At 38.2% G+C, this 23,798-nt stretch overlaps 1 protein-coding gene across 2 annotated transcripts in view; it reads right to left on the bottom strand.

The window, feature by feature from the left end:
- The window catches only part of TBC1D14 (TBC1 domain family member 14), a 114,572-nt gene extending 91,306 nt beyond the window's left edge, over positions 1–23,266 (bottom strand). Inside the window, exons 1-2 of one of the 2 annotated variants that reach the window (XM_074229828.1) lie at positions 23,114–23,266; positions 9,904–10,639 (exon numbers count right to left, since the gene is read on the bottom strand). In XM_074229828.1, coding sequence (XP_074085929.1) covers positions 9,904–10,639; positions 23,114–23,153 — 776 coding nt within the window. In that variant the 5' untranslated portion in view covers positions 23,154–23,266. The remainder of the gene's footprint in view (positions 1–9,903; positions 10,640–23,113) is intronic. The other variant, XM_074229829.1, reaches the window with a different exon arrangement.
- Positions 23,267–23,798: the final 532 nt, after the last annotated feature.

Here is a 23,798-nt window from a genome sequence, read left to right as displayed (position 1 = left end):
CCTGGAGTCAGGAGGACCTGAGTTCAAATCTGACCTCAGACACTTAATAATTACCTAGCTGTATGGCCTTGGGCAAGCCACTTAACCCCATTTGCCTTGCAAAAATCTTAAAAAAAAAAAGAAAGAAATGGAAGAAATTTCATTCAAAGTAACTTCAAAAAGTATAAAATAGCAGAGGTGATCTATTTAGACACATTCAAAATTTACATAAAAACAAAATACTCTTTAAAAAAAAGAATTAGATGTATGTTCATTATTCATTGTTAGGCCCAAGAAAGTATAATAAAAATAAATTAATTAATTTACACATTTAGTGCTAACACAACCAGTTAACTGTTTAGAACTAGGTAAATCATAAGGAGAGGATCTATAGTTTAGCCCTGTGAATGACTTCACTGGTATAAGGATTTCCTGGGTCAGGAAAACTCCCTCTCCCAATGTAGAATAGTATTTCTCGAAGTCTTTCTGGCTCCAAGTCTAGCTCTTTATCCACCAAGCAAGGTTTTCTCTCAAATTGATATCAATAATTTTGGAAGAACAAGAGGTCTAGAAGTAAAATGCAACAAAAATTAGGAAGGACAAAAAGGTAGCAGTTTGAGGCAGCAAACCATATTATAAGGTAGCAGCCATCCAAACTATTTGGTACTAGTTAAAATATGGAAAAGTAGATTTGCAGAAAGAACTAGATAAGCAAAAAATATATATAACCCAAGAATATAAAGCACTTGAGTAAAAACCCTCTTTGTGACAAGTAGAGTTGAGAAAACCAGAAAAGGAAAAAAGAGAAACAATGGGAGACAGCATTCCATAGTAAGTTCCAAAAGGGTAAATCTGTAAAAGATCACATCATTTTTTTTGAAAAATATAAACTGTTTACATCATTAACGCTAGGATAAGAAAGGGTGCCCTAACTATTTCTGAGAAGGATCTGATCTCTAACATATAAAGGGAATGAACATAACTAAAAGACCAAGATTCATTCATTATTTAATAAATAATCAAAAGATATGAACAAACAGTTCTCAAAAGAATAGCAACCATGAACAATTATATTAAATACTGCTCTAAATCATGCCTAATAATAGAAAAGCAAATCAAGACAATTTGGACAGCCTCATACCCAGAAATTTGGCAAAGATGACAAAGGATAAAAATAGTCAGTTTAATGAGCTTCAAGCAATCTAATACACTATTGGTACTAATCACTGTTCGGAATCATGCAACAAGGGATTAAAATGTTTAGTCCTTTTCCCCTGAAACCCCACTGCCAGGTATGCACTCCAAGGAAGTCAAAGACAGGGAGGAGGTCCTACACACACACCAAGATTTATATGAATAAATGCCAAGTAAAATAAATCCAGAAAAAACAATATTCACAACAACAAAACAATGTAAAGGAAAAGGATTAATCTGAACATTGTGTAATGTTAATGGCCTAAAACTGGTCTCAGAGAAGAGAAAAATTAACCTCTTTTCATTTGTTGAAGAAGACTACCAATGTGAAATGTTGTTCCTGTTCTAGTAACAACAGATGTTTTGGTTGGTTTTGCTGACTTGTTCAATTTTTTTCCCCTTCTTACAGTAACACAGGTATAATGTTGATATTAAAAAGAGGGGCCTCAGCTTTGATAGGAAACAGAATCAAAGTAAATATTTCAGGATAAAGTAACATTTCTATTTTCCTAAAGGCAATCTCGCCAATTCTTCCCTTCTCTAATTCTGGGACCATCTCATTTTTTAGATCTAGATGTACTTAATGATAGCCCCAGATATATAGCCCAATGGATAGGAAAGCTGTAAAGGTTGCATATCCAGATACATGTTGCAGCTGACCAATAGACAGTCATAATTATCTACTTGATTTTTCCTGTCATGATAATCAAATCAAACTTTTGAGTTTTTACAGAGCTCTTGCAGAAGGATCAGCAAAGTTCTGCGGCTTAATGCAATCTGCAAAAAAAAAGAGCCATCTGAAGAAAGTCACTACCAACAGAGAATCTTCAACATGCAATCTGCTGGATCATCCACATAGCAGGGCTTAAAACCTCTGGCTAACGGACATCTTTCTGCCTTATACTTTGCTTGATATTTATCACTGACAAGTCATAGATTAGAGTTGTCTCTGTAGTTTGTTTTTTTTAAGAAAATCTTGAATGATTCTGCTCTATTTTTAGAAATGGGGAACTGAGGCAAACAGGGCTAAATGATCTGCCCAGCTAGTGAGGTTGAATTTGAATTCATAAAGATGAAACCTTCCAATATACCACAATGCTGCCCAAATGGGAGAGACCTTGTTAAAAAAGAGATCCTCTAAGGTAGAGTACTGCTCCTCCCAAACAAATGCTTTTTCATAATCAATAAACAATTAGTCAAATGTATTCTTATATTCCCTATAACTTTAATTCAAATGTGGCTTGTTAGAAACATTGTGTATTGTTGTTTATTGCTTGTAAAACCCTGCTTGTTCCTTTATACCCTCAATTAAACATGCCCTTGATATATGTTTAGATAATTCTTAATATTTAGTAAAAATTAAATAGGAAGGTTTGTAGTTATTAGTTTCTCTTGACTGACTTATTTTGATATTAATAATGCCTGATTTTTTAAATCTCTCTAATATACTCCTCTCTTTCAGATCCCTTATATATATATATATATCTCTATCCTTCCACATGGATCAACTCAATGTATATTGTAGTAAAGTCAGCCACCTTCGCTCCCTTTGTTTTCTTTAGTCTTTGCCTCCCCCTTAATAAACCCAGATAATTTTAGGGTTCACAGGTACATGATTCCCTTTCTAGATATCATGAACAGCAGGATAATACATTTTCACAATTTTTAAAAATTCTTTTTGTTATCTCTATTTTCATTCTTAAATGCCATTGGGCTGATGTTGCTTACTTGGATATCTTGCCAAACTCTATTTAAAACTAGTTTTATTCTCTTTTATTTTTTTCCTTTTTTTTTAAAGTATCACACTACTTATCACTATCTGTTCCTCTTTGTAAGATTTTATATGAATGAGGTTCTATGAATGCGTTCTAAACCACTTCTATCTTTGACAATAAGCTATTCATTTGGGAAGTCTGTCACATGATTGCCAAGGTACTTTCTTGGCTCTTTTGCTGACAATTTATGTCTAAATATCTTCAGAAAATCATTACTATCAGTATCAACGTCATTTCTATTATCTATTAAAATGAGTCAAAAAAAATTTAATATTTTCAAAAGTCATTGTAAGGCATTTAGATTCATATATATATATATATATTTGTTTGTGAATATATGTATGTGTGTATATATGTATGTTTCCATTGAACTATTTTCCTTTTTTACTCTAAAACCTACTATAGTCAAAGACATCAAATTTGGTTGAACTTTTAGCTTGGAAATAAAAACCTTGACAGCTAGGTGGCGCAATAGATAAGAGTACTGGTCCTGGAGTCAGGAGAATCTGAGTTCAAATAAAGTTTCAGACATTTAATAATTACCTAGCTGTGTGACCTTGGGCAAGTCACTTAATCCCATTACCTTGACAAAAAGAAAAAAAGAAAAGAAAAACCTTTAAACAAAAAAGATTATGTGTATGAGAAGTAGTGCTTTTAAGACTGATGCTTCTGCCATACCAAATGACTAAAAAACTATCTTATCAACCTAGAAAGAAACAAAAAAAATTCATTTGGAAGAACTAAAAGTCAAGAATAGTAAGGGGATTAAAGTGGAAAAATGTGAAGGAAGGTAGCAACAATCATCAAAACCATCTGGTACTGGCTATGAAACAGAGTGACAGATCAGAAGAATAGATTAGGTACACAAGCCAGCAGTAAATGACTATAGTAATCTAGTGTTTGATTAAACCCAAAGATCAAAGCTTTTGAGACAAAAACTAGGAAATCTGCAAATGCCTGGCAAAAACTAGGCATAGACCATCATCTCATAAAGCAAAGTATAGTCAAAATGGTACATGATTTAGACATAAAAGTTTATACCATAAGCATATCAGGAGAACATGGAATAATTTACCTATCAGATCTATGGATAAGAGAAGAATTTATGAACAAACAAGAGAATAAAACCAGTTTATGAGATATAAAATGGATAATTTTGATCATAATAAATTAAAAGGGCTTGATACCAAAAAACCAATCCATTCAAGAGTAGAAGAAAAGCAGAAAGTTGGGGAACAACTTTTATTGCAAAACTTCAGTTATAAATGTCATTTTTAAAATATATATAGAACTGAGTCAAATTTATGAGAATATGAGAATATAATTCATTCCCCAATTGATAAATGTCTAAAGGAAATAAACAGGCAGTTTCCAGCCCAAAAAAAACCAAAGCTATCAATAGGTATATGAAAAGATGCTTGAAATTACTACTGATTAGAGAAATGGAAACAGTTCTCAGAAGAACTGCAAATATTATCAACCATTTTAAAGAATGACCCAAATGGGCAACAAAAATGTGCACACCCTTTGATCCAGCAATACCACTACTGGGTCTATACCCTGAAGAGATGATGAAAAATGGTAAAAACATCACTTGTACAAAAGTATTCATAGCATCCCTGTTTGTGGTGGCAAGGAATTGGAAATCAAGTAAATGTCCTTCAATTGGGGAATGGCTTAGCAAACTGTAGTATATGTATGTCATGGAACACTACTGTTCTATGAGAAACAAGGAGGGATGGGAGTTCAGGGAAGCCTGGAGGAATTTGCATGAACTGATGCTGAGTTAGATGAGCAGAACCAGAAAAACACTGTACACCCTAACAGCAACATGGGGGTGATGATCAACCTTGATGAACTCACTCATTCTATCAGTGCAACAATCAGGGACAATTTGGGGCTGTCTGCAATGGAGAATACCAGCTGTATCCAGAGAAAGAACTGTGGAGTTTGAACAAATTTCAAGGACTATTCCCTTTAATTTAGAAAAAAAAGAGCAGATATCTTATTTTCTGATCTTGTTATCTCTTATATTTTGTGCTTCTTCTTAAGGATGTTATTTCTCTCTCATCACACTCAATTTGGATCAATGTACAGCATGGAAACAAAATAAAGACTGATAGATTGCTTTCCGTGGGGGTGGGATGGGGGGAGGGAAGTAAGATTGGGAGAAAAATTGTCAAACTCAAAACCCAAATAAAATCTTTAAAAATAAAAAATAAAAAAGAATGATCTAAATGAGAAAAATAAAAAAATCTATTCTAAGGTTTTACCTCACATCCAGAAAGTTGGCGGAAATAGCAAATGAATGGGTATAGTCAATGTTGGATGGCTGTGAAAAAGAGGGGCAAACCAATGCACTCTTTTAGTGGAGTTATGAATTGGTCCAATTATTCTGGAAAGAAATTTGGAAAATGCAAAATCTAATCGGGACCAAGCTGTATAATAGATACCAGGGGAGATACAAATGTCACATCGAACATTGTTTCTACCCCCATGGAATTTAACATGAAGTAGAAGGAAATAATACACTCTGACAACTATAAAAAACACAACATCACAGACAAGTACACTTATCCTGTGTGAGAACAGTTTAATGCTGACAAGAGAAAAAAAATGAACCAATATACTATTGGTAACGGTGGAATAGGAAAGGAGTGGAAGCTCTCTGAGATTTGGTGTCCAGAACAACATTTTCTCTTCTAGACCAAAACCCTTACAAACATCTACATTGGTTTGATGAAAATTACAGGGAAATTCAAAATCTTGGGGCGGCTGGGTGGCGTAGTGGATAAAGCACCAGCCTTGGAGTCAGAAGTACCTGGGTTCAAATCCGGTCTGAGACACTTAATAATTACATAGCTGTGTGGCCTTGGGCAAGCCACTTAACCCCGTTGGCCTTGCAAAAACCTTAAAAAAAAAAAAGAGAAATTCAAAATCTACTATATAAAAAAGGAGAATTCTATAGGATCTACAGAATAATTCATTCATCTCCAAAAGGGCAGCATTTGACTCCATCAAAGATAAAGTGCAAGCAAAGGTTAAAGAATTGCAGTATTCTTGGCTCAGAAAGAAGGCAAATGAATTTCAATTTTACACTGATATCTTTTGGACTATGGCTGTCCAACCTTACTTATAAGAGTTCTTATTGAAACAATAGACAGCATATTTTGATTTCCCATTTTAATGAGAGCACTTTGGTAGCTTGGCTTCTTACTAAAGCATTTAATAAACACACAGGTGGGCCACACATACTCACAATGAAAGCCCTATACAGCCTGCTGGTGCATTTTGGACAGCCTTGTTTTAGATTATTTATGGCCCAAAGATCTTTCTCAACAACTTAGCACTGATTGATCCATCTTGAAAAAAAGATAAGGTCATAATCCTGAAGAGATGGGCTGAACTCTTCAAGAGTATTTTCAATAGGCCAACATTAATCACTGCTGAAGCTACTGACTTTATCTCAGATTAAAGTCAATCCCTCTTAGGCTAAACTTCCAATTGAAGAAGAGATTTTTGAATGCCATTAGGCTTCTCTAGAGTGCTGGTACTGATTCCATTCCAGATCGACGAGGCAACAGATCTACTATTCATACAAAGCTGATGGAAATCTTCCAAGTTATAAGGCAAGAGCAGGTTATCCACAGGAAGGGGGAATCAAGAATGCCTCTACTGTCCATATATGTCAAGGAAAAGGAACTAACCTGACCAGTGACAACCACAACTGGGTCTCTTAGTATTCTCAACAAAAGTTGTCCTTCACCATCTCCCTGAGAGCCAGTGGCTTCATAAAAGACCAAGGAACGATCAATATAATCTTTGCTGCCCAACAATTCCAGAAGAAACACCAGGAGCACAACAGTGGTCTGCATTCAACATTTTTTGATCTAATCAAGCTCTTTCATAAGGTCATGATGAAACCTGGCTGATCAGAAAATGTCTTTGGTATTGTATACCAATTTCCTGATGGCATGCTTGAAGCATTCAACAAGGCAAAAGTACTATCAAGGTCAACTACTACACTGACAGAAAATATTTAATGTAAAAAAGGCTACAGTCAAAACTAAAGTGGAGGGAGAGTTGGTGCACAGCCTTCTGTTCACACATGATGGCATTCAATGCAGCTTCTAAGTCTGATCAACTCTCTGCTGCCTGGGTTAATTTTGACCTGACACCAAGAAAACAAGTTTTCCACCAAGCAGCACCACCACACTATCCATTTGTGGAATCAAATTACAGAAAATGGAGAAATTTTGAATGCTGCAGATAAATTCAAAGATGGTTGATGATGAGGTTGACACATGCATTGCCAGAGCTAGCTCAGCATTTGGGAGACTCCAAGAGTTGTTAGACTGCCTATCAGACTGAAAGGCTACAGAGCTGATCTGCTGACCTCATTGTTGTATGACTGTGAAGCCTGGAAAGTCTACCAGTGCCATGCCAGAAAATCGAACTGCTTCCACATGAATTATCTGAGGAAGATTCTTAAGGTCACCAGGCGAGAGAAGGCTGTAGCTACCTGGCGAGAAAAGACTGAGATCCTTGTTCAAGATAAACTGCCAACCATGCCAACTCTATTGCAGACAGCTCGACTCCAATGGGTTGGCCATGTCATTCAAATGCCAGAATCTGCCTAAAAGACTATTTTGATGGAAGATTTGCAGGAGGCCAGTGCTCACATGGTGCTCAGAATTGATACAATGCCACTCTCAAGGTCTTTTTGAAGAATTTTGGAAATGATCAGGAGACCATGGGACAGGGCCTTCCAGCTTGGTTTATCTGTATCAAAGAAGGCCCTGTGCTCTATCAACAAAGCAGAACTGCAGTAGTTCAAAATAAACACTAAGATTCTCAAATTTAACAACATCTCCAATCTTAATGTTCATATAGATTTTCATATGAGAGAAGGTGGTAAAACCTTCCAAGCTCATAGTGGTCTGACCAGCAAAAGTCAGTCACACCATCCACTAACCCTATTGAGCACAAAGGACAAGTAACTATTCCACCATTAATATCTTAGAAGGGAAAAATAATCAGCAGCACTGATTTTCTCACAGATCTCCCTATATATCATACTTGAATTCCAAATGAACGCAGTTTAGGAAGCATTGTTTTAAGTCTTAAAGAAGTGAATGCAACATTACAGGAGTTCTGGTACAGTTCAAGGATGTAACAATAACAGATTTCTCCTCAGCATGAAATCCAATCAAAAGGTACATTAATAATATGGAACATTACTATAAGGTAGGGTGTACAAATTTGAAGACTAAGAGTTTGTAAAAAGACTCCTTAAAGTAGGGAAAGGTTTATAGTATAATAGGACAAAAAGTATTGCCATTTGGGACTTTGAAAGCTTGGCATACTTCCATCCCTATCATCAACTGTGACCCCTTGGGCAATTCACTTAATTTATCCTAGCCTCTGTATTATGAGTAGGTGGATTCAAGCCCCAACTTGGATACTTAATGACTTGTGTGACCTCAGACAAGTCCCTTTAACCACACCTGGACTTCAGATTGCATATCTGTAAAAGAGGAATAAGACTAAATAATCATTTACAGTTTTGAGAATGCAAACTTTTGAAATAGAGGTTCTTTTGTTTTTTTAGCAAGGCAATTAGGGTTAAGTGACCTGTCCAGAGTCACTTGGACTACTAAGTGTCCAATGTCTAAAGACAGATTTGAAGTCAAGTCTTCTTGACTCCAGGTTTGGTGCTTTAACCACTGCACTAGTTAGGTGTCTCTAGAATGGATGTTCTTGAAATTCCTTCTATCTCTAAACACTAAGATTCCTAGATAGATAATAAAAAAGTAATCTTAAAAATAAAAGCCTGGGCTGTTTTGTTTTACTGCTATATTATCATATTGCTTCCATTTCCTTTTAAAAGGGAAAACTATTCTAATGTTAATATCTCAACCTTGCAATATACAGACTAAAATCAGCAGTGAAATCATTGTGTGGGTCTTCAATTCTATGACAAGTAACAACAGTATAAAAATTAATTGAAGAATTTGCATTAAGTGAATACTATTATCTTAATAAGATAAATATATAACCAATACTTCAAAAATCTATTTTTCCTGTCCTGAAATTGTATTTTATGGCAATAATCAATAATAAAACTAAGACAAAAGACATTCTTATATCCAAAATGCCACAGTAATAGTTCACTTCTACAAATAAGAATAAAGTAGTATGAAAATAGAGCAAACCCCATTTAACTCATCATGAAGCTTTAACCAAACTGGGTCTTATGGAATGTAGCCCAGAATTTAATTTCCTTCATCAGTAAAACAAGAGAGCTGAATCACATCTCTGTAGTCCTTCTGAGCTATAAAAGTCAGCAATTCTATCCAAAAAAAGAGAAAACTGAGCACTGAGGAGAATTAGGCTGGCTAGTAAAAATTAAGGTGCCTGATTAATCTATCTTGGTTATGTGAGATATCTCCAAATTTGTCCTAAATTCTATGAGAAACAAGATGAACGCAATGACAGTGAAGACAATTGAGGAAAGACTATGAGAACATGAGAAAAGATGTAGAAGTAGCTGACAGTGATAGAGAAATCCACAGCATAGCTAACAGCCAAGGGTCCCTTTAATGCACAAAGAGATCCACCTACCCTTAACACTCTGCATTATAAAGGTTAACCTAAGTTCAATTAATTCTGTTTAATGAAATGAGGATGTGTAAAATGCATTTTAGAAAGATTTCCTTAAAAGTTGCTTTGTTACCTAAAGTGACTATTAGCTTCTTTACCAACATCAAATAAATGAGGTTATTACTAACTACAAGCAAAGCAAAATTCATCAATGTATGTGATGTTTACCTTTTCTAACAAAAAGGAAAAAATGTATGTCTTTTCACGAGTGATATTTAAACAGCTTAAGTTCACTACTAACCCTAGTGCTATTTTAAAAAGAAACCTGTTAAGTATCACAAAGCTACAGTACCTTGTGAAGAAGTTAGTAAATGGTCCTAATATTTTCGATTTACTATCCACTTCTGTTGCTTCACCACAGGTGTGCAGGTTTTGATCACCAATTTCTTTTGAAGCATTTAATGTAATGTCTGAAAAGTGAGCTTCATCATTCTCCAATGTCACAATCGCACTTGAGTTACTGGTGACCACCAAGTCTAAGATATCTTCATTACTAATGGATAAGGTTGTGGACAATTCAGTACTGAGGCTTGAGACACTGCAAACAGAGATATCATCGCTTCGAGTCAGAACCTTGGAGGTGGGACTGTACAGCTTCACTGTGTCATAGCCAGTTCGTGGAAAAGTAGAAGACTTCCGGACACGATGCTCCCGTTCAGTGTTTGTGGAGAGAGGAGGCATATATGATGGGAGTGTGCATGCACTCTGAAAAGGTCGAGCAGGGACAACTTCTGGCTCAGATGGTTTTCTTTTAACATTTAACACGCTGCAGTGGACAGGTTCTGGGTCCCCTATTTCCAGGGTTGGAATACCTGAATCCACCGATTTAAGGCTATGTCTATCATCTAAATCACTGAGTTTCAAATTAGGTTTATAGTCAGGCAATGAAAGGGATCTAGGGGTCTTTACATTCAAATGCTGAAGATTCTGAATATGATTGCCTGACCTCTCATCCAGAACTTTCCTCGAGCTGAAGCCATTGGTCGAAGTGGAAAGATTCCCATCAGTCATCTTGTTCCAAGAAGTAACTAGATAAAAGAGTAAGATAAATGAAATAAGATGAGAACACATGCAGTAGCTTGCCCTCTAGTATAAACGCCATTTCTTACTCTCCTAATCATTTCTACTTCCTACAAAAATCCTAAGGGGTGAGGGGGAGGGGAGAAAAAGTCTACATCTCTGACCCCTTGATTTGGGCTACAAGGTAAATCCCAACAGGTTTCCTCCCCACCCCCCTTGAATATAGAGCCAGACTGAAATGTGTTTCCCAAGAGAATATCACACAACTAACAGTCAATTTAGACATTTTTATTTCCACATAGTTCCTTGGCAATCACTTCGCCAGTTGGATCAGAGACACACCCTGGATGACTCCAACTCATGCAGCTCTGGACTTCCCACTAGACAACCTCCACATCCTGACTGAAGAGGGCCCCTCCTATTTGGCTCTGGCCATGCTGAACCTGCCTCTTGGACTATCTTTTCTCCAGTCACCTTTAAGATGTTATACCCATTCCCCCTTTCCACTTTTTGGTTCTAGAATCATAATCAATTCAATATTGTCATTGCTACCAGAAATAGTGCATACTGAAGAAAATAACAACTAGAGTTGAACAGAAAATTTTATCTTCAAATACAAGACTCAAGTGAATATAAAAAAAATTAACAGGGACTTAGTGATGTTGAACCACTTATATTCCTGCCTGGGAAAATAATACGAAAGCTCATTTGAACTTTCTCATTTATTACAGCAGTTAGAAGGAGTATATAATATAGAAAAGGCACTGATCAGAGTCAAATTTGAAGGGATGAAGTTAATGGATAAGAGAGAAATGCATTGGGAGAAAGAGAAAGGGAGAGGTAGAATGGGGTAAATTATTTCACATAAAAGAGCTAGTGGAGTGGAGGAGGACGAAGGTGAGGGGGAGTGAGTGAGCCTTATTCTTATTGGAATTGGCTCAGAGAGGAAATAACATACACACTCAATTGGATATAGAAATCTACCTTACTCTAGAGGAAAGTAGAGCAGAAAAAAGATGAGAGAAAGGAGGTGGGGAGGGAAGAAGGTGGTAAAAGGGAGAGTAGATTGTGGGTGCAGGCAATCAGATGCAAAAGCTTTTTTTAGGAGGGACAGGATGAAAGGAGAGAGAGAAAACAGAATAAATGGGGGTTGAGGAGAATAGGAGGGAAATTCAGTAGTAGTAATTGTGGGAAAAAATATTGAAACAGCTTCTCTGATAAAGAACTCATTTCTCAAACATAGGGAACTGAGTTAAATTTATAAAAAAAAATTAGAACCATTCCCCAATTGATAAATGATCAAGAGATAGGAACACTTTTCAATTGAGGTTATCAATACAATCTACTTAAATCATTTTTTAAACATCCTAACTTACTACAGATAGAAGAAATGTGGGTTGGAACAACTCTGAGGTAATTACCTTACACCTGTTACATTGCCTAATAGGACATTAGGAGAAAATGACAAATGTTGGAAGTGATGTAGGGAAATTGAGACATTGATGCACTGTTGGATGAGTTGTGAAAAGATTCCACAATTCTATAGATCCATTTGGAACTATGCCCAAAAGGCTACAAAACCATGCTTACCCTTTAGCTGAGCGGTGCCACTGCTAGGTTCATGTTCCAGAAGAGATGAAATACAGAAAGAAAAGAATTTATATGTATAGAGGGATATTTATAGCAGCTCTTTTCTAGTGGCAAGGAACTGGATATTGAGGGAATGCCCACAGGTTGGGGAACAGCTGAACAAATTTGCGATATATGGTCGAGATGAAATGCTGTTCTGCTATGGGGAATCAGTAAAAATTTAACATGGGACAGGGTGGCTAGGTGGCTTAGTGGATAAAGCACTGGCCCTGGAGTCAGGAGTACCTGGGTTCAAATCCGGTCTCAGACACTTAATAATTACCTAGCTATGTGGCCTTGGGCAAGCCACTTAACCCTGTTTGCCTTGGAAAAATCTAAAATGAACAGATGTAATGGGAAATGTACTTTAATATAAAGTAACATAAATATTAGAGATGATCAGCTGTGAATGACTTACCTTTCCTCAACAGTGCTATAGCCCAAGAGAACTTTAAAGGACTTATGATTAAGAATACTACCCATATCCCCCAAAAGAAAAATAAATAAATAATGAGAGGGGTGGTTTCAGAAAATCCTGGAAGGATTATATGAATTGATACAAAGCAAGCAGAACTAAAAGAACAATCTTATATAGTAACAGAAATATTATAAGGATAATCAACAGTGAAAGATTAAGTCATTCTGATCAATACAATGATCCATTACAATTTTAACTGACTTAAAATATAAAATGTTATCCAACTACAGATAAAGAACTCATGGTCTCAAAGTGCAGATGAAAGCATTTTTCTTTTCATTTTTCTTACTTTTTTTTAAACATGCTTAATGAAGGTATGTTTTACATGATTTCCTATGTATGATGGACACTATATTTTTTGCCTTCTCAAAAGGTTAGGGATAAAGTAAAAGAAGAGGGAAAACTTGAAATTGAAAATAAAAAATTTTAAATAATAGTATATGCAGGAACATTTGAGCAATTCATAAGAGAAAAATGGATGAGGGGATAAATAGAAATTTATGGGGTAGAGAAAGTGAGAAAAGAGTGAGTGAAGGAAATTAGAGCTTGTAGAAATAAATCATGGTAAGAAGCACTGTTTAGTCCAAGAGAGAATGCTCAAAGTTGATAACTATTAAATATTTTTATAAAGACATTTTGAGCATATATCACCAACTCAGGGCAAGAGGGCCTTAAGAGATCATCTTGCCCCACAGTACTTGTATTCAGTAAGTAAGAATAGTAAGAAAACCAGTCTGATCAGTGGGAAATAAGATTTTATACACTAAGTAAGGGCTAGAGAACTTTTAAGATTAAATAATATGAGGGCAGCTAGGAGGCGAAGTGGATAGAGCACCAGCCCTGGAGTCAGGAGGACCTGAGTTCAAATTCGGCCTCAGGCACAATAATTGCCTAGCTGTGTGACCTTGGGCAAGTCACTTAACCCCATTGCCTTAAATTTAAAAAAATTAATTAAAAAAAGATTAAATAATGTTATCTCATTGATCCTCAAAGTAATACTGTGAGAAAAGTGCTATTACTATCAGTACTTTGTAGAAAAGGAAATTAAAAATGAGATTAAATGAGATCACTAGCAGTAAAGGCTAGAAGCAAAATTAGAAACCACATCTCCTATTCCCAGTTCAGTTGTGCATCCAATTCCTTCCTTCCTTCCTTCCCTTATTTATTTGCTTGCTCATTCATTCATTCATTCATTCATTCATTTATTTAGGTATGTATGTTTTTTCAAGGCAATGGACTTAAATGACTTGCCCAAAGTCACACAGCAAAGTAAATATTTAATGTCTGAGGTCAGATTTGAACTTGAGTCCTCCTGACATCAAAGTTGGGTGCTCTATCTAATGTGCCACCTAGCTGCCCCAAGGAAATATTATGTCTCTAGAAGGGGTTGTTCTCCCACTCCAATCCTTTATTATGGTATGGATATAAGAGCTCAGCGTCTGAATCAGTGAAGGACAAGTTTTACCAAAGTATAAAGGCTTCCAGTTTACCTTCAGTGACCATACCTATCCTCTAGGGTGGCTAAGGACAGTTGGGAGAGGCCAATAATCACTACAGGTTGAGGAAGTGGATGATGAATTTTTGTCACCACAGCAACCCATTCATTGAACCTCGGAGAGGTTACAATATGAAAGAAGACAGAATGGTGAGATCACAGATCTTTTAAGTATTAAGTATTAGTGACACAACATATTTGGGGGTAGTATGATTTTTCCCCCTACTAAATTATGGTATATGCAGTAAAATTCGAACAATTCATAAGAGAAAAATGTATGGGAGAGGGAATAAATAAAAATTATGAGGTAGAAAAAGTGAGAAAAGAGTGACTGAAGGAAATTAGAGCTTAGGTATTCTTGCATAAGCCCCTATATCTTCTCAAGCAGCAAGTTTTCACCTAATAGAGGTGTTTATAAAATGGCTGTTAAGATGAAACCAGGCTTTCATCTGAAACTAAAGCCAAACTACTGATCTTCCCCTGCCAAGATGATCTATCCTATCTCTATTAGTTATATTACCATTCTTAAAATCTCTCACAATTCAACAGACATTTATTAAGCAAGAAAAGTGACTACACTGTCCATAACATTTTACTATATATATATGTATGCATATATACATATATATATATATGGCAAGGAAGTAAGAAACAAAAACAAGAGTCCAACAATATGCCAAAAAAATAGTAGCACTTTGTTTAATAGAGAACTGAAAACAAAATGAGTATTCATTGACTAGGAAATAACTAAAATACCATGGTACATGAATGTCACAGATTATTATCAAATATTAAGAAGAATGAACAAAGAATGTGTAGAAACATGGGAAGAACTGTGTGGAATAATGTAAAGTGAAATAAACTGAATCAAAAGAAAAATATACATGTCTACTCTCTAAATGAAAAGACTGAAATAGAAATTGAATTCCAAGTAACAGTTAAGGGCTCCAGATAATGAAACAAAACTTCCTTAATGGCAGAGGTGATGAACTATTAAGACAGAAGATCATATTCACTGTCAGACATAGATTCAGGGTCAAATATTTTTGTTTAATTGTTTCTTCTTTGTCACAAGGTAGAGTTTAATCTGTTGAGGAGGAGCAATAAACTGTGACATAAAGACAAACTAACATTAGAATATTAATACATTTACTGAACATCCACCACAGATGAAGCACTGAGCTTTTGGCTAAGGGAAATCTGAAAGGCGTTGAAATATGATACCACTTTCAAGGAACACATTAGTTAGGATTCAGTAAAACAGCAGTTTTCCAAGTTTTTGGGATCTCTTTATACTCTTAAAAAATCAGTGAAGATCCCCAAAAGAACTTTTGTTTATGTAGGTTACAACTGTCAACATTTATTGAATTCGAAATTAAAATATCCTAAAATTATTATGAAATTAGACCTGAAAGGGATTCCTGCATCACATTTTAAGTCCCATAGGAGAAAATATGAACACAAATAATTACAATTTGAATTGGTATCCTACTAAAGTGAACAGGATAGGTCACAGTGATATGAGAAGAGGAAATGAGGGGAAGGGAACAGAGAGATTAGAAAAGTAAACAATATACATACATATATATATATATATATATATATATATATATATATATGTATAAAAGTACCTAAGACATGTACAAAGTACTGAGAGTTCAAATGAAGGCACTTCCTGGTTTGAAATTTTAAAGTTTTCTTCGACTCTAAAAACAGATTCCAGTCATCTCTTACCTTCAAATGCCTCTCTACCTCCCTCTTCTCCATTTCCAATATCTTCTCAACTCAGACCTTCAATATCTCACTCTTAGTTTTGAGAGCCCTTCCTGTTACACCTGTCTTGATATTTCCAAGAATTCACAATACTCCCTATTGTCTAACACAACCAATCCAAATATTCCTTTGCCTCGGTTTGCAAGGCTCTTCCTCATATCTCAGGATATTAGGGTTTTTCCCTTCCTGCAAGGCCCAACTTAGATGCCAACTTTTTCTCTAAAGTCTTCTCTTCCCTCTTTCAACTTCCTTTATTCCTCAATTAAAGAGAGCTCTCCCTCCTCAGATATCTCAGATCACTTTCCCCAGAACTCACCTTTGATTTAAAGATGAAAGGAAGGAAAATGAAAATTTTTAAGGTACCCACTATGTGCCAAACAATGTCCTAAGCATATTACAATTATTATCTCATGAAGGAGCTTGATATACTTATACAGTTATCTGTCTTCACTGTTAGAATGGAAGCTTCTCTTTAACAGGACTTATGTCATATCTGTCTTTGCTTTGTACTTTGTATACACAACAAACATTTAATAAATATCTATTTACTTGTTTTGAAATCAGCTATGTAATATGAATGTCTTTATCCTTCATCTGTGGAAGAGAAAAAACTGGTCCATAGTCAAATGGTTAATAAGAAACAAAGTTAGAATTCTGCATCAAGATGGTGCAATGGATTGAGTATCTGGCCAGGAGTCAGAAGGACCCGAGTTCAAATATGACTTAAGACCTTCACTAGCTGTGTGTTTCTGGGCAAGTTACATAACTCTATTTTGCCTCATTTTCCTCATCTATAAAATGAGCTGGAGAAGAAAATGGCAAACTACTCCAGTATCTTTACAAGATGGGATCCCAGCGTTGGACCCAGCTAATCAGCCAAAAAAAAAAAAAAAAAAAAAAAAAAAAAAGCCAGGATTCACAAACCTTGTCTTCAGTCTTGAGATTCAATGTTCTTTTCAGCCCACAACCGAGGTTTGCAGAACAAAACCCATTTTCAATGTTACAGATAACAGCAGCAAAGAAAATTCTTGCAAGTGTCCATTTATCCAAGAAACATTCAAAACTTCAAACAAAATGCAGCTCTACTTATATAAGGAATACATTAAGGAAGATGAAGAAGATTCAAGGAGTGTATAGTCAAGTTCACTTAAGACATACTATACAAACATAGACAGACTTCTGTGGCTAAAGAAGTCATCTCCTAATAATCTTAATGTATCCAACATAGAGAGATTTTACTGAAAAACTCAATAGTTCAAAATTGTGATTCACTGCTTTGCTCCTCAAAAGTAATAACAAATGCATCACCTTTCCGTCTACCCAACAATTAGCAATCCCCAAGTAGCAAACATTAGGGAGAATACATCAATTCTTAGATTAAATGTAATATATATATATATATTATAAAAATTTTGTTAATAAAAACTTCCAGGTTTAAAAAGAAGCTTCCCTACAATAAGATTATAAAAGCAAAGACTTTAATAGACAAAATACTGCCTATTTCTATCTCTCTTTCTGTAACTGCAAATGGCCAGGAAAAAAGTAAATACTCTTTGTCAAATCCAGAAAGATAAGACTTCTGCTTGGTCCCAGAAAGTAGAACTAAGATCAGTAAATAGGAATTAGAAGTAGTCAGGTTTCAGCTCAAGCTAGGGAAAAACAGTTAAGCACTCAGGAATCATCCTCCAAAGATGACTGCCTCCAAAATTTCTAATCTCTTTAAGTCTTTAAACAAAGGTTGAATGATATCTTCTCAAAGACAAAGAAAATGGTTCTTGACCAGAAAATCTAAGGCTATTTTTCAGGAGATCAATGAACTGAGTGGGATGGAGGGAAGAAAATTACATTTTAATTTCAATGTAAGAGATATCTTTTGTATTCTGTATATATTTTATTTTTATGGATTTAAGAACATGATTCTGAGAAGGGGTCCATAGGTTTCATCAGATTGCCAAAAGAGTCCATGCAACAACAAAAGGTTAAGAACCCTTTGGCAAGGGGACTTGTGAGTTAGGACTAGAATACATTTATAGGATATACAGAATAGAAACTGATTTCACTGGTATAAGGAATTTGAGAGTGAGGAAACTCCCCTGACCAATGGAAGGCCATGACTGTCTTTTCAACTTCTATTCTTCAAAGGCAACCTGGAGTCACTTGCCCAAGGTATAATAAGTATGTGTCAGAGACAACACTTTAATTCCACAGATAGCTCTCCATGCATGAAGCTATGGTTCTTTTCATTATTGAATGTTTGTCCTGTGTTTTCAAAGACCATGACAACAGGGAGGTGATACCATGACAAGCCCATGAATTAGATTTGAATGAAGGGGATATTGTGCTAAGTCATCAGCCTCACTTTCTCCTCTAGAGTCATCTGGGTCCAGTGGCTAGACATGAATCAGGATGACTAGAAGATGGTCTTGGATGTAACACCATCAGAGTTAATTGACTTGCCCAAAGTCACACAGCAAGTATCTGTGATACAGCATGCCAAGAAACACAGTGAAAAGTAAAGTATTTCAATCTAAGGGAGGGATTGTCTTCATGTATTCTACACTGATTAGACCGCATCTTGAGTATATGTGGTTGTTTAACTGTGGGGATCCCATCCCATTTTTAAAAATGATACTACTAAGTTAAACAACAGCCAAGGAAGGCAATCAAAACGTGAAACTATTAAACAAATGAATCTGTTCTGTCCAAAGCTACCAGTGATCTAGTAATTACTAATGACTTTCCTTGCCCCTCATTCTTCTTGTCTTCTCTGCAAACTTTACCACCATCAATCATCTTTTTTCTTGATACTCTCTTAATTTTTCTGACACCACTCTCTCCTCTAGTCCTTCTCTTAGCTCTCTGACCATTCCTTTTTACCCTCTTTTGCTTTATCTTCATTCGAGTCATGCCCATTAATAGTAGATGTTCCCTATCCTAAGTCCTCTTCTAATTCTACTAGATTACTTAGTGATCTCATCAGCTCCCATGAATTAAATTATCATTTGTCTGCTGATGATTCTCAACTCTTTTTAACCTCTCTGCTGCCCTCTAATCTCAAATCTCCAGCTTCCTATTAGAACCTCACATTGGATGTCTACAAACATCTTAAACTCAACATGTTCAAAATTAGCTTATCATCTGTCCCCCCCCAAACTCCTATCCTCTTCCTAATTTACCTATTACTGTACCACCATCTTTTCAAGTGCCTGGTCTCACAACCTAGGTGTTATCCCTAACCCCTCCCTCTTTCTTACTGTCCATATTCAATCTGTTGCCAAGGCCTATCAATTTTATCTTGATAACATCTCTCAGATATGCTCCCTTCTCTCCTTGAATACTGCCACCATCCAAGTCCAGGCCCTCAATCCCCTCAAAACTGGACTGCTGCAGAGCCTTCTGGTTGATCTCTCTGCCATAAGTCTCTCCCTACTCCCTATAGTCTAACCTCTACTCAGCTCTCAAAATGATCCTCCTAAAATGCAGGTCTGATAAGACATGCCCTTTACTCAACCAACCAACCACAGAAGCTCCCTATGACCTCCAAGATTAAATATAAAATTCTCTGCTTGAAGTTCAAAGTCCTTCATAATCTGCTCTCCCCAACCTTTACACAATTTCATATACTTACCTCCTTCCCTGCCCCCATGAACTCAGCCACGCAGTTACACTAGTCTCCTTGCCAATGCTCAAATATTCAAAGCATTTTTCCTGGCTATCTGCCACAGCTGTTATGTTCTCGGTCCTCATCTTTGCACCCTGATTTCTGCACATCCTTCGAGTTTCTGATTTTAATGCTTTCCCTTCATTATTTCCAAATGAATCTCTCTGTGGATTTTTTTGTACATAGCTGTTAGCATGTTTTCACCCCATAAACTGTAAGAGCTTAGACAGTAGGTACTGCCTATTTAGGAATCTCAAGTGTACAATCAGCACAGAGGAGGCACATAATCAATGATTATTGACTAACTGATAGCTGTCTTCAAGTAAAGGGTTTTTTACATGGAGGGTTTTACAGTTTACATTTACATTTCTTCTCCTTGACTCTAATGCATATTTCAGGTGGTTAGGAAACTTGGATGGAAAACAATACAGCTTTATTTTTACTAAACTCTAATTTTGCATTTTCTTCCATTTTTTATAAGTTATTTTTAAAAGGTCATAGAATTCATCAGAATTTCAAAGTGGACCATGATACAAATCAGGGTAAGAACTTCTGCTCTATGGATTTCAGAAAAGCTTGGAAAAATTTCCATGAACTGATGCTGAGTGAAGTGAGTGGAACCAGGAGAACACTGTATACAGCGACCTTAACACTGGGCAATGATCACTATTACTAAGTAATACAATGATTCAAGTCAATTCCAAAAGACTCATGATGGAACATGCCATCTACAGTCAGAGAAAGAACTGAATGTCTGTCTAAATGCAAATGGAAGCATACTATTTGCACTTTTTTGGAGGGGGGGGTTGTGTTTTTTCTTTCTCATGTTTTTTCCTTTTTGTTCTGATTCTTTCATATGATTAATATGGAAATGTGATCAGTATGATTGTACATATATAATCTATAGCAGATTGCTTGATGTCTTTGGGGAGGGAGAAAAATTTGTAATTCAAAATCTTTAAAGTGAATGCTAAAAATTATCTTTATATGTAATAGAAAAAATACTGTGAGGGAGGGGGAGGTAGGGTAAAAGAACTTCTGCCCTAGATAAACAAGAAGCACTACATTTAAGTTACAAAGAAGCAAATTTAGGTTTGATAAAAGACAGTAAAACTTCCTCACAAATTAGAGCTATGTCAAAGTGAAACAGGCTGCCTCAAAAGAGTGGTTTTTCTTCTTACTGAAGAGCTTCAAGTTAAGGCTGGATTGACCACTTGTCAAGTAGGTTATAAAGGTAATTCTTGCTCAAGCAGGAAGTGCACTAAATAGGTTCTGAGATTCCTGCCAATTCTAAGACAATGATTTGAGTCACAGAATTGATCCCAGCTCTACTCCAATCTTTATGTTCTTCCTAGCAAACAAATCACTTAACCTAAAGGTAACAGCTCAGTTTCCACCTCTATAAAATGTCATGGACCAGACTTTGGTAAACAGGCAAAATGAAAATTATGAAATCATTTATCACTTAGTGGGAGCAGGGGAGGAGAAATCATTCAATGGGTTTTAAAGAGTCAAAGGTTCAAAAAGTTGGTTCTCCTTCCTGGAAAGTTTTTAAGCAGAAGCTAGATTTCAATTGGTTTTTATAGTGGGGATTCCTTTGGAGTATGAATTGGGCAAAATTACCATAGAGTCCTTCCCAATAGTCAAATTCTGTGATTTCAACATTGTTCTGAAAATGGACATACATTCTTGCAAGGCTTAAAAACCCTGAAACTTGATTTACAATCTTTTCCTTAAACAAATCATGAGGAAAATTCACCAAGCCTTACCTCCAAAATGCAAATCAATGAAATGAAAAGCTGAGACAATTATTCAGAAAATTCAGATTACAGAAAAACTCAAACAACAAAAAACTCCCCTTTACCCAGTCTAGATATGGAAATGTCACGACATCATCTATTTCAAATTTGCTTTCTAATCCAAATATGCACTTTCTAGATTTAAGATGGACATTCCTAAATAGATTTATTTAGTCCTGGATTTCCATTCTAGAATGAAAGCTTTACATTATTTATTTTCTACACAGATAAGAAATTTGTCAATTTACGAAGCTGAAATTCTAGAGGAGGAGTTTCTAATCTTTTATGCGTCCTGGGTCCCTATGGCAGTCTGATGCATGTGGAGCCTTCTCACAGCAATATTCTTAAATGTATAAGATAAACATCACAAAATAAACCAATTATATTGTAATACAATTGTCAAAATCATTTCTATTAAGAGAGAAATGAGAATCACTGTTCCTGAGCCTCTTACGTGTTAATGAGGAAGTACTCAAATAGCTTTTAAACTTTTAGGAATTCTTTTTTCCTAAGAAGGCTAAATATTCCCCAAATCTATTTACATCATTTGCTTAACAAATTCTGTCGGCAAAATGAAAAGGTAAGATAGAGCATAATTTTACTAGGAACTTAAAACTGGAGGGGGGGGAGGGAAGAATCCAAAATAATGAGGTTTTATTGTGGTTAATTAGGGTTTCCATCTAGACTGACTTGGGCAACTGGAACCACAAGGAAGTTGAGCTGACTTCGGGGATAAAAGGAAACTTTAACAAGGTGCCCAACTGGAAAGGGACTTAAAGACTATTATGTTCGGTAACGTCATTTTACAGATGGGAAACTGAGGCCCATGGATTTTTACCACCTGCACATAAGTCACCCGGCTCGTAAGGGTGTGTGGGCTGTGAATCCAGGGCTTTCTCTAATTTTATGTATTTTTGAACTAGTTTACAAACGCTAGAAAAAAAAAAAAAACGAGCACCTCCGTATGAACTATCGATCAGAAAGAGTGCACTGTACAAGAAAGAATTAATCTCTGTTAGATTTGTTCCTGCTCTCCCGTTAAGAAAGGAGTCAGTTTGCAGCTGGCCGCGCTGGCCTGGGTCTGCTTCTGGGCTTCCCTCTCCCGGCTGCCCTGTTTGGCCGGGTTCTACGGACCCGGGCGGGCCGCCCGGTCCTGGGCCGCCCTGTTTGGCCGGGTTCTACGGACCCGGGCGGGCCGCCCGGTCCTGGGCCGCCCCGCTTCTCTGGGCTTCCCTCGTCTCCTTGTGCAGCCAGGGAAGCGAAGGTGTTGGGGGCGGCTTGTGCGGTCCCGGGCCCTCCTCCCGCCGTGAGGCAGGGAGAATGGGGGCATCCCGGCCGCCCCGCAGCCCCCTTCCCCAAGCTTCCCCAGGGCTGGGCTCGCTTTCTGCGGCCCTTGGGCTCAGCACGCCCCACGCCCCACCTGTCCGCTTCAGCACTTGGCCGGCTGCCCCGCTTCTCCGGGATGCCTGCTGGCCTGCCAACTTTGCCAAGCCCGAGGGGCCCTGGAGGGGCGGGGTGGGGGCGGGGAGGAGGGCCCGCCTCACTTTCCGGGGTGCCTTCCGGCCGCCGGCTCTATCCGGGGGTGCGCGTGGTGGGGGCCCCGGGCCGCCACAAACTTGCGCGCGGGCGCGGCGGCTCGGGCTTTACCTGGGCAGCCGGGGCGCGCGCCGCCCTCCAGCCGGGCCATGGGTCCCGCGGCGGCCGGTGCTGGGGCTACCAGGGCCGGGGCGGCGGGCGGCGGCGGCCCGGGGGGGCGTCCATGCTCCGCGCTCCCTGCGGCCTCCGGGGCGCCCGCCTCGCTGCCCCCACTCAGCCTCCGGCCGGCCCCCGAGGCCGCCCCTCCGCCATGGCCCGGGCCCGGGCCGCTGCTCGCCGGACGCTGGAAGCGGGCGGAGGAGGGCCGGCCGGAGGAGCAAGCGGCCGGCAGGTGCGTGCGGCCCGCGGGGCTTCCAGGAACAGCCGCCGGCCAGGAGCGGGCGGGCTCCCCTCCCCCCGCGGCCGCGGCGGCTCCCGCGAGCGAGCCCCCGCCCTCCGCGGCTCTTCCAGGAATGCCTCCCCCTCCCCTGCGGGGCGGGGCGGGGCGGGGCGGGCCTCTCTCACTGGCCCGTCAGCTCGGGGGGGCGGGGCCCGGCCCGGCCCCGCCCCCTCGAGGCCTGCGGCGGCTCCGCGGGGGGGGCAGGCCCGGCCCCGCCCCGCGCCTACCTGGAGGCGCCCACCCGCGGCCACGTGAGCCCCCGGGGCGGGGGGGAAGGTGCGCGGCGCCGCGCCGGAGCTCAGGCCAGGGGAGCCGAAGCGCCGAGCGCATCGATCAGGCCCCGGGAGCCCTCCTGTC

The sequence above is a fragment of the Macrotis lagotis genome, chromosome 3, assembly GCF_037893015.1.
Source record: "Macrotis lagotis isolate mMagLag1 chromosome 3, bilby.v1.9.chrom.fasta, whole genome shotgun sequence".
Lineage (NCBI taxonomy): Eukaryota > Metazoa > Chordata > Mammalia > Peramelemorphia > Peramelidae > Macrotis > Macrotis lagotis.
This window is presented reverse-complemented; position numbering and strand designations above follow the sequence as displayed.